General features: G+C 47.3%; 3 protein-coding genes across 3 annotated transcripts; all 3 read left to right on the top strand.

The window, feature by feature from the left end:
- The first annotated feature begins 2,283 nt into the window (after positions 1 to 2,283).
- Positions 2,284 to 4,439, top strand: K441DRAFT_652400 (uncharacterized protein). The gene is made up of 4 exons (XM_067647359.1): positions 2,284 to 2,349; positions 2,409 to 3,483; positions 3,536 to 3,730; positions 3,779 to 4,439. Exons 2-4 carry the CDS (start codon positions 2,458 to 2,460, stop codon positions 3,983 to 3,985), a joined length of 1,428 nt encoding a protein of 475 aa, XP_067509536.1. The 5' UTR covers positions 2,284 to 2,349; positions 2,409 to 2,457; the 3' UTR covers positions 3,986 to 4,439.
- Positions 4,440 to 4,739: 300 nt separating this feature from the next.
- K441DRAFT_166793 (uncharacterized protein) lies at positions 4,740 to 9,147 on the top strand. Its single transcript, XM_067640289.1, has 7 exons — positions 4,740 to 5,485; positions 5,548 to 5,915; positions 5,967 to 6,118; positions 6,174 to 7,516; positions 7,566 to 8,131; positions 8,188 to 8,287; positions 8,580 to 9,147. Exons 1-7 carry the CDS (start codon positions 4,895 to 4,897, stop codon positions 8,760 to 8,762), a joined length of 3,303 nt encoding a protein of 1,100 aa, XP_067509535.1. The 5' UTR covers positions 4,740 to 4,894; the 3' UTR covers positions 8,763 to 9,147.
- Positions 9,148 to 13,289: 4,142 nt separating this feature from the next.
- K441DRAFT_652398 (glycoside hydrolase family 17 protein) lies at positions 13,290 to 16,361 on the top strand. The gene is made up of 2 exons (XM_067647358.1): positions 13,290 to 15,767; positions 15,839 to 16,361. Exons 1-2 carry the CDS (start codon positions 13,582 to 13,584, stop codon positions 15,981 to 15,983), a joined length of 2,331 nt encoding a protein of 776 aa, XP_067509534.1. The 5' UTR covers positions 13,290 to 13,581; the 3' UTR covers positions 15,984 to 16,361.
- The last annotated feature ends 271 nt before the right edge of the window (positions 16,362 to 16,632 follow it).

Below are 16,632 nucleotides of genomic sequence, written 5' to 3'. Positions count from 1 at the left end.
AAGGTACTAATAGTAAGAGAATAAAAAGTAGCGGTAAATTAAGGGTATAGAATATAAAGAGATAATGTAACGAAGCCTTGTAGCGAAATACTACAATATACTTATTATGTCAGGTGACGGAGTCACCTCGCTTATGTGTTGTTCCGCACAGCCGTGCCTGGCAACTTGCTAGTCACCCGCTTACCTTTTGCAGGTTTGTCTGGTGGCTGGGTGGTGCGGAGCTTGTCACCTCACATAAATGTGAGGTGAGATATGGATAGGGAATTCAATTTGATGAAACAATTGGGTATATTGCGAGAATAGACGAATCCTTGAGGAAAAGGAGGTGTCCGAGTGCGAGGCAAGGACGATATTTTGTACTGAGTGGCTGCAACGATCCAGATAGTATAAGGCTATCCAGATCTGCCAAACGCGGTAAGGGGGGAGCTTTGGTCTTATACTGAGAAAATAGGGCCAAAAAAGTATGCGCATAGGATAATAATCGATTCATATAAGGATTTATATAAGAACATGGTATTTTGGTGTGGGGAGTCCTTATCCGCAAGCGAGTCGCAGTATTTACACCAGATTCGCACACTACGTCATCTCAGCCATCGTCATCTATGCCTATAGACAAAAGCAAAGCCATGAGCGGCAATTGGCGGAGATAACTAGCACATGACTTAGAAACCCCATCCAACCCTTCTAGTTGGTTTTTGCTTTATTGATGCGTGCTTCGATTTTGTGGTTTTTGGCGTCGGAAGTCGCGTCCAATTTTCGAGTATTCTTGCAATTTAGTCCAAATTATCATATATGAATGTAATAAAAGTGTTGAGATAACGTATGTATCCAATTAAAATGTGCTCTTTTGATAGGTGCTAAGCAGCACAACCAATTTACGTTCATCTCATGGTGATTGAGCCTCCCGTTTGTATTAGTGAGGTTTCGTAATGTTGGAAACATGCTTGCAATAGTAAGTCTCCACCCTCCTGCAAAGGAATCGCCTATGGATTTCTGAAGCCTATCTATGTGTTAACAACTAAGCTAGCAGTGGCGTTTTTGACAGGCAGAGAAAACGGGTCGGAGACATACCCTCCGATTCTAATTTAGCTTTGGTCACGAGGCCCTTTTTGCGGGGACGTGGCAGGCAAAGAGGCGCTGTTACTGCAAGTAAGGCGATAAGCAATTAGAACAAGCCTGATAGGTGGTGTGCAACATTGAGGCTCAAGTGTTATCACACGTTCATAAATCATGAACTGGAAGCTGCATCCTGAGGCCGAAGAACGCCTAAAAATAAAAACTTCGTTTTGGCCTGAAAGCCTCGGATCTGTACGCGGCATAATTGTTCTAAGCCATATTGCATTCGTGACGCGGTGCTTTGACCCTCGCATTGATCCCTGCGTTTTCGCCGCGCGTTGCCACTATGTCCGGATACTCCTCTGATTGGATCTCAGACAGTTTCCCACATTACCGGCTTACTCGTCGGATTGTTCTAGACTTCCTAAAAGGGAAGTTTGGGCAGAGTGGGCAGTTCAGCGATAGCGATTTTGATGTAAAGGTTGTGCTCAATGAGCTCTGATTTTCGCCTGAAAACTAACGTAATTTGAAGCTCTCATCGGACGATTACACATTCAAAGTGCCGCGAAAACTGACTAAAGTATATTTTGTATTTACCAAGCAAGGCTGATAATCGCAGCTAATAAAGAATCGCTAGGCGGAAAGGACAGAACTTGAGAGAAAGCGGCCCCGTGATAATGACGACGAAGATCTTTGATTTCTGTATAGACTGCCTCAGAGGCCGCCCCGGTGTGACGTGTTACGGTACACAGGGCGGGTTGTCAAAGTAAAGGCACTGTAGGATGATCAAGAAGGCGAACGCGGAACTAAGGCTTCCGCCCGAGAATTGAGAATATCTTCCTTGGGGCAAAAGGCGTACCGGTCAAACACAGCCACGAATCCTGGGCTTGTTTATATATACACTTCGCTGTGAATTGTTGCAGCTTTGCTTTCTTGTATGTTTTACACAAAACCAGCAGTAATGGAAAAATTAAATAATTCCTGTCTAGATGTGAGAAAATATCCGAAAAATCTCATATGCCCAGATACCTACGAGCACTGTTTGAAGAAGTATTTTGATCAATTGGAGGCGGATGATAAACGGCTTTTCTGCGAAGAAGATGATTCCGCTGTCGATTTCTGGCAGTTCCAGGAGGATTCCAAGGGTGAGTGAGTGCCTATTCCCAGTAGCCTTATCTAATAATCGAACTTATCAGAATTCCAACATGACTGCGCACATAGCGTTCAAGGAATAAAAGTACTACTCCACATTGTCAGCAGACAAGACCGGAAAGACCCACTCTGCAGATTCATGTATGAGAAATCCCCCTCGTTGAAATACATGTAATTGACGCGTGCAAAACCTTATTAAGTTTCATCCATGCCGACCACTCCCGCGCCCCATTAAACACGAGTCGAGAGATGCTCGTGTCCGCTTTAAGCTACCATCAAGTGATGCCTGCATTTTTGGACTTCTTATTTCCATTTGGGCGACAGGAATATCCGCAAGACTTTCACTTTTCCGGTTTTAGGCACCGAAGTCACTTGAGAGAGGTGGATCGCGGATTGCAGATACCCGAACTTGGCCGATCAGGCAAAGATCTCCAGCTATGCTACAGTCTGAAGTCAGTAGAGTCATCTAAGAGTCAAGAGGAATGGCCCTGGTCCATTCGACAGACAGCCATATACCATTCCTTCGATTTTGAAAGCGGCCGAACAGTGTGGATAATTGTGAAAGGAAACCGTCTCATGAGGAACCGAATCAAACAAGCGACAGGTCCCAATAAGAGGTCTTGCCTTTTCGACACCCCAAGTCGTGCATTCTCGGCTGCCCTTTCAGCGCACTTGGTATACTGTGATTGGAGTGCGGAAAATTGGCGTTGGTACATTAATTTTCTCGAAGAACAACTTCAGACATCAACACGGCATATGCTGCGGACTAGCGTAGATAGGCCACCCAGCCCCCCATCTGCGCCTGAAATGCCTAAACGAGTTAACACAATGCCGCTGGTAAAGCGCCAATGGACGAATCTAAGCTCCGATATCAAAGCTCCGCTGGACAAGATACGCCGCGCGGTAACTTTCAAGCAGCAAGAAAAAACTCTACCTTCGCTAGAAAAACCTCAGACCACAAGTGCCAATACTCCGCACAGACGGATTGATCAGCAAAATTTCCAATTTAGCGATTTACAAAATACACAGCATATAGAGGAGAAAGCAAACGAGACCCTTCTGATTTTAAGAATGAACAAGAAGATATTGACGGAATTGAAAGAATATTATTATTCCATATTTGGGTCACAGCATCGCCCGGAATATCTGAAGGCGGACTGTGAGGGAGACATCTCCAGTTTCAAGGACCGCGTCGCTAGCGTGATCAATGATCTGCAAATGCAAGAGTCGAGGTTAGAAGCACTATTGCAACTGCTTGCGGATAGGAAAGCCCTAGTAAGTTCAGGCATATGGAGTAAACTCCTAGCAGGAAACTGAGATTATAAAGCTTTACGGCATCCTCAATTACCAAAACGTGCTGGCAAATAAGTACTTGGGTGAGAAATCAAGGGTATCGGCGGGGAAGATGGAAAACATGACAAGACAGATGCATAAGATTGCGGTCAAAACCGAGAAAGAGACCGTATCAATGCGCATCATTACGCTAGTGACCCTTTTTTTCCTACCGGGAACATTCATATCAGTAAATTTAGACATCCTTTTCTTGGAGCTATTACTGATAGGAATATAGACACTTATGAGTACCGATATTGTGAAATTTTCTTCTGGCCAAAGGACCTTCTCTTCGGCAGCAACAAAGACCTACATTGGTATAACGTTACCCTTTATGTTTTTCACCTTCCTCTCAGCATACTTATATTATCATTGCGTGAAGCGCACGGAAAATTTGGAATGGTCAGAATTTGACGAGGACCCCGAACAAGGAGAGTTTTCATAAGCTGAGTCGGCTTTTTTGGACATGCTCACAGCAGGCAATCGGCAAAGTCAGTATTTGCTCGAAATCTACAATTAGTCAGTGTGCCTACAGCCGTCAGCCGTAACACGATGCGCAAGGTTGAAGAGATAAATATCCCAAAGGATTTTTGGTAGAGTCAAGGGGTGTTCTACTGTCGGTACGTATAGAATCTGATGGCTTGAGAAACATTCTTCTGATCTCCCGACATCAACGCATGGGAAAGCAAAAAAGGACACAACAGATATCACCGCATAATGTAAGTAGTATATTATAGACATACATTTAGAATGAGAAGAGCCCTCTTACAGTTTCGGCATCGAGGAGAGGACGGATGCAATCTCCACAAGGCTGCCCGCTAGGCTACCTAGAAGGGACCTCTCATTTAGTGCGGTTGACAGACAAGGTTGACAGAGTCCTAGAACACGGCTGGTTTAGGGCTGCTCTTCCTGCACGGCTTCTGCACGGCTTCTGCACGGCTTCTGCACGGCTTCTGCGCAGGAGCTGTGCAAGAGCTGCGCAACGCAAGGTTGTATTCCACCAGATTCACTTGTCGGTATGTGGAGAAGTTCTCAGGGCTTAGGGACGTGAATATGAATATGAGCGATATCTTATTAGTGCTGCCGTGTATGCAAGATCATTGCCCTGAGGCTGTGAGAAAGGTCCCGTTGACCTTGAAGCCCTGCCCATTGATACCTGGATGCCTTCTCGCGCCCTAGCAGCTGCCCTCCGGTCCATGCAAATTTTACGCCTGCCGCCCTCTTCTAGTTTTTCAGCTTCATTCTTCCCAATGCTCCACTGCGTCTTCCTGCCATTTTCTGACCTCTTTCTTGACCGCGAGCGTCGCACGCTATTCAGGTAACCTCCTAAGCGAATTAGCGTATACGCGCCACGATGGATCCAGGGCTCCCCAGAGCACGGCAGCCTAACCACGAACCACGACTCCAGAGGTTCTTTCAATTTGTTAAGGACAAATCCCAACCAGGCATATGCGCAGACGAAAGCAAGACCGCAATATTCCTCCCTGAAACTGACTTACAAGAATACTTCGCCGACGACGATCAACTGCTGGGTATACTGAAGCTCATATTCGAGAACCATACGACTTTACCTATCCGTCTGCGCTCGATCCGCAGCCGCTATACAAAGGTCTTCGCCATCCTCCTCTGCGTCGGTAGAGGTGATTACATACCACATTTTGAGCACTATGACAGTCTCTCGGACGAAAAACTCCCCTTCGATCAACCTCCAGACCACTTTCCTTCAGAGATTACCGCCCCTAGCTTCTTCAAAGATTTTCAGGAACAGCAATGGAGATTTTGCGCGCCGAGACTAAATTTTGGGCGATCCAAGTTTTGGCAACCGGCCAGGGTCCTTCCTATCACCAGCAAGGAGCCGCTTGGGACCGGTGGGAGTGCAACCACCTTCAAGATAGTGGTGCATCCTGAATACAACGAACTCGATGCAAACCGCAACAACGAGAAGGTAAAGCACTCTAAATTCTTTTAGGAGTTATATGTCAGAGTCACCAGCTAACACAATAGCAGAAAAATAACCATCCTGATAGTAACACCTATGTCATAAAGCAATACAATACTAGGGATGCTGAGGCTCAATGCAAGAAAGAAGACGGTGCTTTCGAGCATGTGGCCAACATTCACAATCGAGTACGTTCCGGAACAACAGGAAACAGAGAGAGCGCGATCATAGGTTTCTACGGTAGCTTCGAACAAGGAGACAAACACAACATAATCCTGGAATACGCTAACAAAGGTACCTTGGAGGACTACTTTAAGAGGGAGTCTCCACCTTCCATGGCCAAAGCAATATACTGCTATTGGGGGGCTCTTCTGATGCTGGGCGAAGCGCTTGCGGCTATTCATAGTCAGACCATCGATGGTCGTGTCTATCACGGGTATGTTCTGCCTTTGTGGGTGCACATCCGACCTAATACTAAATGTCTCAGTTGGCACCAAGATGTCAAACCTCAGAATATCCTCGTTTCTACTCGCAAAGGTAAATTGGAGTTTAAATTGGCGGATCTCGGGTTGAGCCATTTTCAACCCCAGGGAGGTGCGGACGCCTATGGTCGCGATGCACGAGGGACGCGGACTTACGGTAATTGTTCTTTTCCTATTACTTGATCAAAGAATATCTTGCTGACCAAAACAAGGCGCTCCCGAGTGTTATAGACACGAGAGCGACGGGACATCCGGCCTTCTTCAGGTAACGCCTAAGGTTGACGTTTGGTCATTTGGCGCTGTCCTTAGTGAAGCTGCCATCTGGTTGGTCCATGGATGGGTCGGTCTCCAAGGGTACCGTAAGTTGCGTAGAGAAGCCCTTCGAGAGACCGATCTAAGTGACTCGGATTGTTTTCACAACGGCGAAGATGCTCTGCCTTGTGTCACCAACAACCTTAGTCCCCAGCATTTACTCGAGAATGGCCGTCGCAACGATACACTCACAGGGGCAGTCCTGAGCATTATCGCAGACGCCCTCGTGCCTGCTGATTATCGAGCTGAGGCAAAACAAATGTGGCATAAATCACAGCGAGCTCTGAGGTCATGCAAGTATATGCTTGAAGGCCCTGCGCTATCCACGACATCCCAGTTTCCTGTTCATCCATCGTCTCCCCTTCATCAGAATTCGGCCTTCCGTACCGAGGCACCATTTGGGCCAGGAAACTTTCCAAGAAGAGTATTGACGTTGCCTTCAGATCACGAGTTCGGCGGAATAACAGCAAACCAAATACCCTTTCAGCCTTTTAATGACCTTGAAAACAGAGGAATTACCGGGTCCACTCCAATTTCACAGATATTTGATGGTCCGTCACTCCAACTCATGGGTTCTCCTGCTATAGATTTTCCCATAGCAGACCCTATCTACGACGATAAGAAAAATATTTCGGAAACTGAGGACCAACCTGCTTCGCCAGGAGCTTCTCCGGAAAGACATATTGCCATGAACAAACCTAATAAGACAAGAACTTCGCCAGAAGTAATAAATTCCACGTCAGCCATGATTCAGAACCACGGCAGCAGTCAGAGTATTGACACCGGTACCTCTTATAGTCGACGAAAAGGAAAAGAGCGTCAGGTGCCAGCATTTCCCGACATTCAATCCGCAGCGTATTCAACCATGCAAGGTGATGGGTCTTCTCAATCAATAGAAAAGGGTTCCCCAATTGGACTTGGCGTTTCTAGGAGTCTAGTTGGTGCTCCTGATCAGCAAATTGATCCCCAATCTCCTCCAGGTGTTGGAAGCCGGTGCCTCCCGGTATCTTCCTCCCCTAGTTTCGCGACCAACCAACTCACCGTGGGGAATCGTGCAAACGGCGCTCGTACTCCTAGTCCCTCAAAACCTCCGCCTCAAATACCGTTTCTCGCAGTCCCAGACGCTAAAGAGTGGAGGGCGCGAAGGAAAAAGGAATCAAAATTCCTTAATAAAACCTTTGGAGGACTAAGAAAGCCTTTACAACACGAGCACTATATGAAAGAACTGTACGATCGTGATCATGTGTGTAGATTCACCCTTACTTCTTCTAGCTTCCGCTAATGGCTTGCAGGTTTTTCTGCTTGACGACGCATCATCAATGCAACAGCATTGGGATAACGTAGTCTCTCTCGTAGATATTTTGGCTTACATTGTTAAGCGTACGGATGTGGATGGAGTTGACCTTCACTTCACGATCTGCAAGAATTTACGACGGGACGAAAAGAAAACCACAGACCTTATCGATTTTGTTAAGGATAACCGCCCAGACCCACCTGAAACAGGTGCCGAGCGACTTTCCAACATAGACTATTGTCTTAGATCCATTTTGCATGAATACCAAGAAAAATTGGAAAAAGATCGTCAAAGATTCGCCCGCAGGTCTGCAAAGAATTCCCGGTTCTCCTCTGCTCCGAAGCCCGTACGAAAATTAAACCTCTACGTCCTCACTGATGGACTTTGGCAACCGAAAGCAAATGGTATCGAGCCCCTAAGGGCTCTCGTTAGCACACTAGACCGCCTCAAGAAACCGGCTGACCAGGTCGGCATTCAATTTATACAGTTTGGCAATGAAGAAGAGGGTGCCAAATCCTTGGCTTACCTCGATAGCGATTTAGTCAAACTCCAGAGTTTCACGAGGTTAGCTTAGCTTCTCCCCGTAGCTGTAATATGTGTCAAGATACTAACGTCACCAGGGATATTGTCGATGCTGAGCCGTTTGACGGGGGGAATGTCTGGAAAATGCTTCTCGGAGCTATTAACAGATGGTTTGACGGCGACAACTCGATGGCATCGGTCAGTGCAAGTGCCACATTCAATGATACCGGTCCATTTAATCCTCAGACGCCATGACGATGAGCAGTTTCTTTGTCTCTAGTCACGTATTGTAGATGGTGACACTGGCCGTATCTAACCGCCATTTCATCTAGTCACTTGGTTTTCGAAGCTTCCCCACCATTTTTTCACTGCAATGGCTCGGTCTTTATCTTTGGCGTCTTAAGCATTATACCTACCAATTTCATCATAACAGTATACGTTTCTTCGTCTTTCCCTTCTCTCTAATCTTGCTCTAACTTCTTATCCTAAGTTTGGTTATGGGGGTCGGCAAAGTTCAGATATGACTCGTGACAGGCTGGGACCAGGCTATGATGGGCATTTTCAGAGTACATATGTCGACTCTTCAAATACGATGCAGCTCACATTGATGGTCACTGTGGATTCCGAGCCTTCACACGGGCCGATAAGGATGGCTGTGCTTACACTTTTATAGAGTACGTTGGCGTTTTGTTCAAAGTGGGATGGTTCGATGAGATACGAATGTTCAGATCATATGGCAGTATGCCTTACGTTTATGAATGTATTTATGAGGGCCTATAGAGGAAATTCGAATCATTATCGCGGTCGTGCATTTAGGGTTTTGTTGCGCCAAGTCCAGACGCGCTAGCAGGCTTGTTCGTCGGCTTTGGTATTGCTAGTAGGAAGCTTAAGAACTTAAAGGGCTCTAAAGCTAATAACTGTATGGGTTGCGTTATATGTTATGTATTTGGGCTATATCAAGGCATTAGTTAGTCAAGATTATCTGATAGGCATAAAAGAAGCGCGCAACCCTTCCTATGCCCTACGGGCACGCTTTTCTTAATTTAATCACAAGTATCACCTTATATAAGTACTTTTGTGCTCATCTGGATTTTTAAGCACAAAATATACCTATTTTAACTATCTACACCCCCTATATTGGCTCTATATTGGCGCATAAGCACAATTCGTGATTAGTATAATTATTTTACCCCTCCCTCTCCCTTCTTGCTCCCCCTAGAGACTAGTTCCACGGATTCGTTCTAAGGTGATATCTGGTATTATAAAAGCTATATATACCCCCTCTCTCCCTCTACCTCTCCCCCTCCTCTGCCTTTTCCCCTGCCTCTACCTCCCTGGCTCCCTACTCACTGCTCCCCCACTCTATACATTATATGGATAAATCTAACATATAAATAGGTAGAACGAGATATAGCTAAATACATAAGACGCGAATATAAAATGGGGTAGAGAGAAGAGGAGAAAGGGTAGAAAGGGAGGCACAATCCAAAACCAGAGCCAGAGCCAGAGGTAGAGGCGGAGGTAGAGGCGGAGGTAGAGGTGATGAGGTAATAAAGGTAGCGGCGGAGGTGGTGACGGAGGTAGTAACGGAGGTGGTGACGGAGGTGGTGACGGAGGGAGTCCTCGAGACGAGGTAGCTAGATAGATTGGTAGGCTAATTGGTCTTTGGTAAATATACATCATTGCCATATACTAATAGAAAAGCTATATTTACAGATAAAATAATATCTATTGTCACTAACAGAGACTTAAAAAATACTTAATTAAACACAAATCGTAACCATATTGATGCTTTAACCGGGTGCAAAAATTGAGACTTCCGATTTGAGCTCAAATTGTGATCAAATTGATCACGGGTATGCGACTGTTGGGTGACCAACATTCAAGGAAACGAAAATCAAGATATCACAGCATTGATACATCACCGACATTTATAGAATAAAAAGGTTGTAACACTAGCCAGACGAGCTATTATACCCATTTAAGAACCCACTGAGAGTGGTTTTAAACAGTCATGACGATTCGACCCGCATTCGTAGTCATCTGACAAGGTGGTTCTGAACGCTTGCATTGATAGGTGGCATCCAAGATTGGATATTCAGCACGGAATTCGAGGCATTTGTCACCAACTACTGCAACTGCTAATGAGTCGGCAGTATCGGTTAGCAGGCCAGCCCAATGGAAGTCCGACCATGGGAATAAGACTGAGTGGCCCTCCTCCGAATCCGGCCGTTCCTATCCGTTCCAGTCTTAAGCAAGACGCCCAGAGGCTCGGCAACTGCCTTTCCAATGACTTCGCGGCTCTCCTTCTGCCTGATATAGCGATTTTCAAAAGCAGTGATGTCGGAGCTGTTTAAAGTGTCAAAGTAGCACTGTTCGGATGTTGCGTCAGGCTAGTCCGACAATATACTGGATAGATAGTTCTTCAGCGCAGATGACCTAAGGACCTGCTGAAGCCTTCGCCGGCGGGCATTGCTTATGCAGGCGCTGACTTCTACGCCGAACCAATGTTTGACAAATCTTGGGTTGCGAGTTGTCGGGCCTAAGCGGCCGGGAGATCCTCCTTGTATGAAGAACCCTCTTTAATCTTGCATTGCTCTTGGTACCCTGCAGTTAAGCCAAGGCCTCCAACCGTTACAGATACTGTCTGGGAATCCCTCTGCTTCCATTCTCTCGTAGTGCCGAATGGAAGTAATCGGTTTGGGCATTTCATTGTGAATGTAAACTCATCCATCGGCAATGGGCGGGAATTATTCTTAGAGAGTTGAATGCTTCCTATTAGGAGCCGATACTGAGGATATTCTGAAGTATCCGGAAAAGCTTCGTCATTTGGTACCTCGCTTTCATCATTAGTCCAGTGATAAAAACACTTCATTTTCTAGCACAAGAGGTCCTTTTAGCTATATCGGCCAAGGAACGATATGGCCGAGCCCAGCGCTGAATGTAATGACCTCGTCTGGTTTGTGGATAGCACATTTTTCTAGACATAAGGGATTAGTCTGTATATCACTACCCCCATCTTGAGCTTCGAATACCCACACAGGACGACCATGGAGATATGCATCAAGGCAAGCAAGATGCCGTCGTCTCATACCGAAAATACAATCTCCAAAAATTGGGAAATTATCCAGCGTTTTTGAGAGATTCATTTCCTCTAATCGTTCCAGATGAGCTCCACAAAACGATACGATGGCGAGATCAATGGCTTTTTGCAACTATCCTAGCTATAGCTTTATTTGGAGTCGTGGATGAAATCGCCGACGAATCTGCTGGGTGACAGCTTTTAACCCGTGTGAATCGAGGAACCCGAGATACTCTCTTTTAAACCCGTACCGAGGATAAGGCGGAAGATTACTCGAGGGGTTGTCTGGAGAAGCTTCAACTTCGAAGTCGTCTATGGGATGATTCTCCGTGGCGTCAATACCTGACAGTGATGACGCAACTCCCACTGACGTTAAAAACTTCGGTGTTTCATCTTTCTCAATCGGTACTAATTCTGCAACCTAGGGTAGATATGATCATATTGATAGAATTCTCACAAAACCTCCAATCTTGAAGCATCGTAAAGTTACGGTATGCCCGTTGCAAGACGTCCCGAGTAATCTCAATAGCCTCGGGTTCAGTGCATGACTGATATGGTTCTTGTAGAGTTGACGAACCGACTATTTATCGTTCAAGCTCTTCTGGCCGGGACGTTCAAGCAACAGGATCCACGAAACGTTCATCCTCATCAAGACCTGGTGCTAGCGGCTCCGTTTCCTTCAAGGAAATTGCATCTATTGCTCACAATATATCTTCATCTGCACGAATATCGAAACCATCTGTCCTTCCTGCTTCAAAGTTGTTCATCCTGGGGCTGTGGTTGAGTTCGAGGCTAATATCGTGATAGGGTTTGCAATGATCACTAGCTTTGGAATTAATGGAAAAGAAGAGCTTGCTGAGAATAATCGATATACAAAGTGTGTCTAAATGAAGGAGGGATGGTTGGAGGTGTAAGTGAGAAGTTCAGATATTAATTTCGGAGGTGTTCGTAAGTTGATATGAGTCCAGTTTTAGCCTTGCAGGCCTTAAGCGATATTAACAGTTCGCAGCTTAGCGATTCGCTGGCAAGCTATGCTCGACGCCCAAGAGGCTAAGGCGCAGACGCAGGCTGTCCAATGAGATACCAGCCCCTCTGCTCTGCGACGAACTCATTTGACTTCCTGGTAGCAATGCAGTAAGTAGAAAGGTTTCATACGTAGAAACACTAAATGTTTAAATATCATTGAACTTCAACAACGAAGTTTTAGTTGCTTGTGTCGATTGTATAGTGTCTCGATGTCTTTCTCTTCAAGTTGAGGCGATGTATTTTACCTATCTGTCCACCCAGTCCTAGCTACCAAGCGAGTGCGAGCCCTCTAAACTTCCATAGACTTTGAAAACTTGAGAGATTCTCAGATGTTTGGCTTTGGCAGAGATATTTTTTGAGGATGAAAAGGCTTCTTGACGATTGTGACGTTAGTCAGATTAGAAGAAAGATAATGGTCATAGATCCGGGCAAAACAAACAAATACGAATCGCGCCTCACACTATTTTCGCGGTGAACCCGATACATAACCATGGACCGACGGTATAGGAAATAATGAAACTGTGAGGAGGTTGATCCAGGAGATGTCTGTAAGAATGCATATTGGGACCTATGCAGCCTCGCATTGAGACTAGGCTGAATGTCGTAATTCTCTTCGAGGGTCGAAATGAGCAGGTGGCATTGCACGATTGCGATTATGAAAATATCGTGTGCGAACTCGCGCTACTTCTAGTTTGGAATCCTTTTGCGATCTCGCATTATTGGCGTACGAAGGCTGAAGCCGGATGAAGTAAGCCTGGGGTAGCAGAGCGCCATGATCCGCCTCCACTATTGATCGGCATTCCGGGCGTCCTCTTCCTCTCAAAAGCCATACAAAATTGGATTCACGAGTACGTTTGAAGAAGGCCTGCCAAAAGTCCGCCGTAGTCCATTTAAGTTTTCCCCGTAGTTGACGTTTTGACAGCCGGCATTTTGCGGGGAAACCAGTCTAAAAATAACGGGGGCTAGTGCGAGGTGGGGGGCACAAGGTGCGAGGTTACCCGGCCACTCGCCTGGCAGGGGCTTAGCCACCGCCGAAAGGGCAAAACCAATACAACCTGCGCCGCCTGTTTCAGGCCAAGCTGAGCAAGAGGAACAAAAGGCTCGAGTCGCACCACCACCTTACATCCTACAGCACACTCATTAGGAACCCACAGATTGTATCACCAAAACGGTCTTGGAACCTGGGGGATCATTTTAAAGTTCATGCAATTCACTGCCAACTCATTCCCCCACCATTCCACCACTACCAAACTGAGCGGCTCATTGCCGCTTCCTCAGCACTCTCCGGGTCTCAGCGACAATCGCCATTCTCCTGGACGCCTTGAGGATTTTAACTAACTTTAAGTCATCATCGTAAATTTGAAAACCCTAGGATATTATCGCCATGGCTGGTCCACTTGAGAGGAGCTTCTCTTTCAACTACCATGACGAACAATCGTTGCAGCCTCGCGGCGCTGGAGATCAGCATTCGCAATCCTACCAGAATGACGCACCTCAAATATCTCCCATCGAAACTAGTAGCCCACCTTTTCCGTCATCGTACAACGCAAATCCTCCACCACCACCTGAACGTGGCAATGTTCCCGTAGGAATGCACCCTGGAAGTGCGTATGCTCAAATGCAAAGCCAGCGACAGTACGGTATAACACCGACAAAGGTTGTACCTGCAAATCCACTTATCTCTCAAAACCCTCCGCAATCTGTACCACGAACCATGTCGATACCCAGAAGACCAATAAGCCAATCTCCGCCGCCTAATCATACAGTAGGAGTAGCCGGCGTCACAAACAATGTGCAGCAACCTCGGAGACAGTCGCTTACAACGCCTGGAATGGATAATCTTGGCGAGGCTGCAGTAGGAGGTGGAATTGCAGGAATCGCAATAGGCGTTGCGAATACAAATGAGAGGGAGAGCGGCTTGCAGGCTCTGAGAGGCATCGATAGCTGGGGACGTTCTGAAAACAGCACCACTGGCCCGGCAAACATTCCGTCTGAAAGAGAGTTTGACCCTGAGAATTCGAGTTTGCCGTATGGATATAATAGCCCAGAGGCTGTGACACGACGCTCAGTTCAACCTCAGACATCACACTCCTCCACAGAGCCCATAGCACCTGCTGCGTATGCGCCTGGAACGGCAGCAATTGCTGGTGAGAATACCTCGGAGAGAAGTCTTACGTTAAACGAACGACCACCACCAAGCCAAAGCGGCTATCCTTATACGGACAATCCCTACAATCGGTATTCTTCGAGTAATCTCAATCTCACCCCAACGATGGGAGCAATCGACCCAAACGAAATCGCTGATGATGGGGATGATGGCATAACGCGTCCACCACAAACTGTGAAAAGGAAGTCCCTGCTACCCTTCGGATCACGTACCGCGAGTAGAGACGGAATTTCTCTGGCAGCTGGAGCTGGAGCTGGTGTAGGAGCAGCAGCCGGCGCAGGAGCCTTTACAGCTTTGGGAGCCCGTGACCCCAGTGGAAATTATGGACCAGTACCCAGCGGAGGAGATGGCCTAGGTGACAGTAGCGATCATGTGGAGAAAAGTGAATGGCTCAACCGCCAAAACCATGGGAACAAGCGGCTAAAATGGATCGTCGGGACGATTCTCGCCATAGTAGTTGTTGGCGCCATAGTCGGCGGTGCCATAGGCGGAGTGCTCTCTCGCAAACATAGCTCTAACAACTCATCCTCGAACCCGTCGAACCCGTCGACTCCGCAATCCGTTGCCAACGACAACAAGAATGACCTCTCTAAGGATTCAGCCGAAATACAAGCATTGATGAATAACAAGAATCTCCACAAAGTCTTTCCAGGAATGGATTACAACCCCCTGAACACGCAATACCCGGCCTGTCTCACTTCTCCTCCATCTCAGAACAACGTGACCCGTGACATGGCTGTGCTCTCGCAACTCACCAACGCCGTGCGGCTTTACGGCACTGACTGCAACCAAACCGAGATGGTGCTACACGCCATCGACCGCCTGCAACTCACCGACATGAAAGTGTGGCTAGGCGTCTGGCTCGACAGCAACGACACGACTAATGCGCGGCAAATGGCGCAGATGTGGAACATCCTGGACACGAACGGCACCGCGCCGTTCAAGGGCGTTATTATCGGCAACGAGGTGCTGTACCGCAAAGACCTAACATCCACCCAGCTCGCCACCATCCTCAAAGACGTCAAGACCAACCTCACGGCCAAGAACATGGACCTGGCCGTTGCAACGTCGGATCTCGGCGACAACTGGACCGCCGACCTGGCCGCGGAGGTCGACATCGTCATGTCGAATATCCACCCCTTCTTTGCGGGCGTCGCGGCCGAGGTGGCGGCGGCGTGGACGTGGAATTTCTGGCAGATGAAGGACGTGGTGCTGACCAACTCGAATAGCAACGTCAAGCAGGTCATCAGCGAAGTGGGTTGGCCGAGCGGCGGCGGGAACGATTGCGGCGCGGCGACGTGTACGAACACGACCGAGGGCAGTGTGGCGGGGGTGGATGAGATGAACACGTTTATGGCGGACTTTATATGCCAGAGTTTGGACAACGGGACGGACTATTTTTGGTAAGTTGTCATCTGCTTTTTCCTCTAGACGTTGCGCGATCCTAGAACAGCACATGCTAATGACAGCGCAGGTTCGAAGCCTTTGATGAGCCCTGGAAGGTTGTCTTCAACACGCCGGGCGAGGCGTGGGAGGACAAGTGGGGCCTAATGGACATCGACCGCAACTTGAAGAGTGGCGTCAAGATTCCGGACTGCGGTGGCAAGACGGCATCGTGATCTGCTGCTGTCTCGCTTGCATCAAGTCGATGTTGTAGGGTTCCATAAAAGGCTGGGAGTAAAAACGGTTTTGGGATTGCATTTCTTGCTTTGCATGGATTATTGGCGCATGACGGATTTACGATATTCTTGGGCTCTGAGTATGATATGGTTCTTGCTCAGGACGGGAGAGCAAGAGCTTGGAGCATTTTTGGTATGACATGGTGGAATTTTCTGCGGGATATATTTGAAGCGGAGAGCGCGAATCTGAGCGCTGGAAGCTGGGAGCTGAAAGATGGAGGAACATGATCCAGGTAGCTGTATGTAGGTTTCTATGAACGGATCTTAATGGACGCCAAAGTATTGGCTTCTTTGCAGGTGTGCTTTTATTGGAAGAGGGGTGATGATAGGTGCGATTTGCATGGGACGCTGAGGATGTGGTGTGTGACAGGTAAGGAATCTTCTAATATGTTTCGGGCATTTGCTGGGCTTAACCCGTTGATTTGGGTCCTACGGTTATCGATAAGGGCCCAGCCAATCAGAACCCAGCTCAATGCAAGTGCCCAATCAGTAGCGAATTCTAAGGACCCGCTCTCAATATTTTTTTCGATAATATGTGCTCATGTAAAACTCTGGCCTCACCCCAAACGCCATGCTCAGAAGAAGCGCC

This window comes from Cenococcum geophilum, assembly GCF_001692895.1.
Source record: "Cenococcum geophilum 1.58 unplaced genomic scaffold K441scaffold_3, whole genome shotgun sequence".
NCBI lineage: Eukaryota > Fungi > Ascomycota > Dothideomycetes > Gloniales > Gloniaceae > Cenococcum > Cenococcum geophilum.
This window is presented reverse-complemented; position numbering and strand designations above follow the sequence as displayed.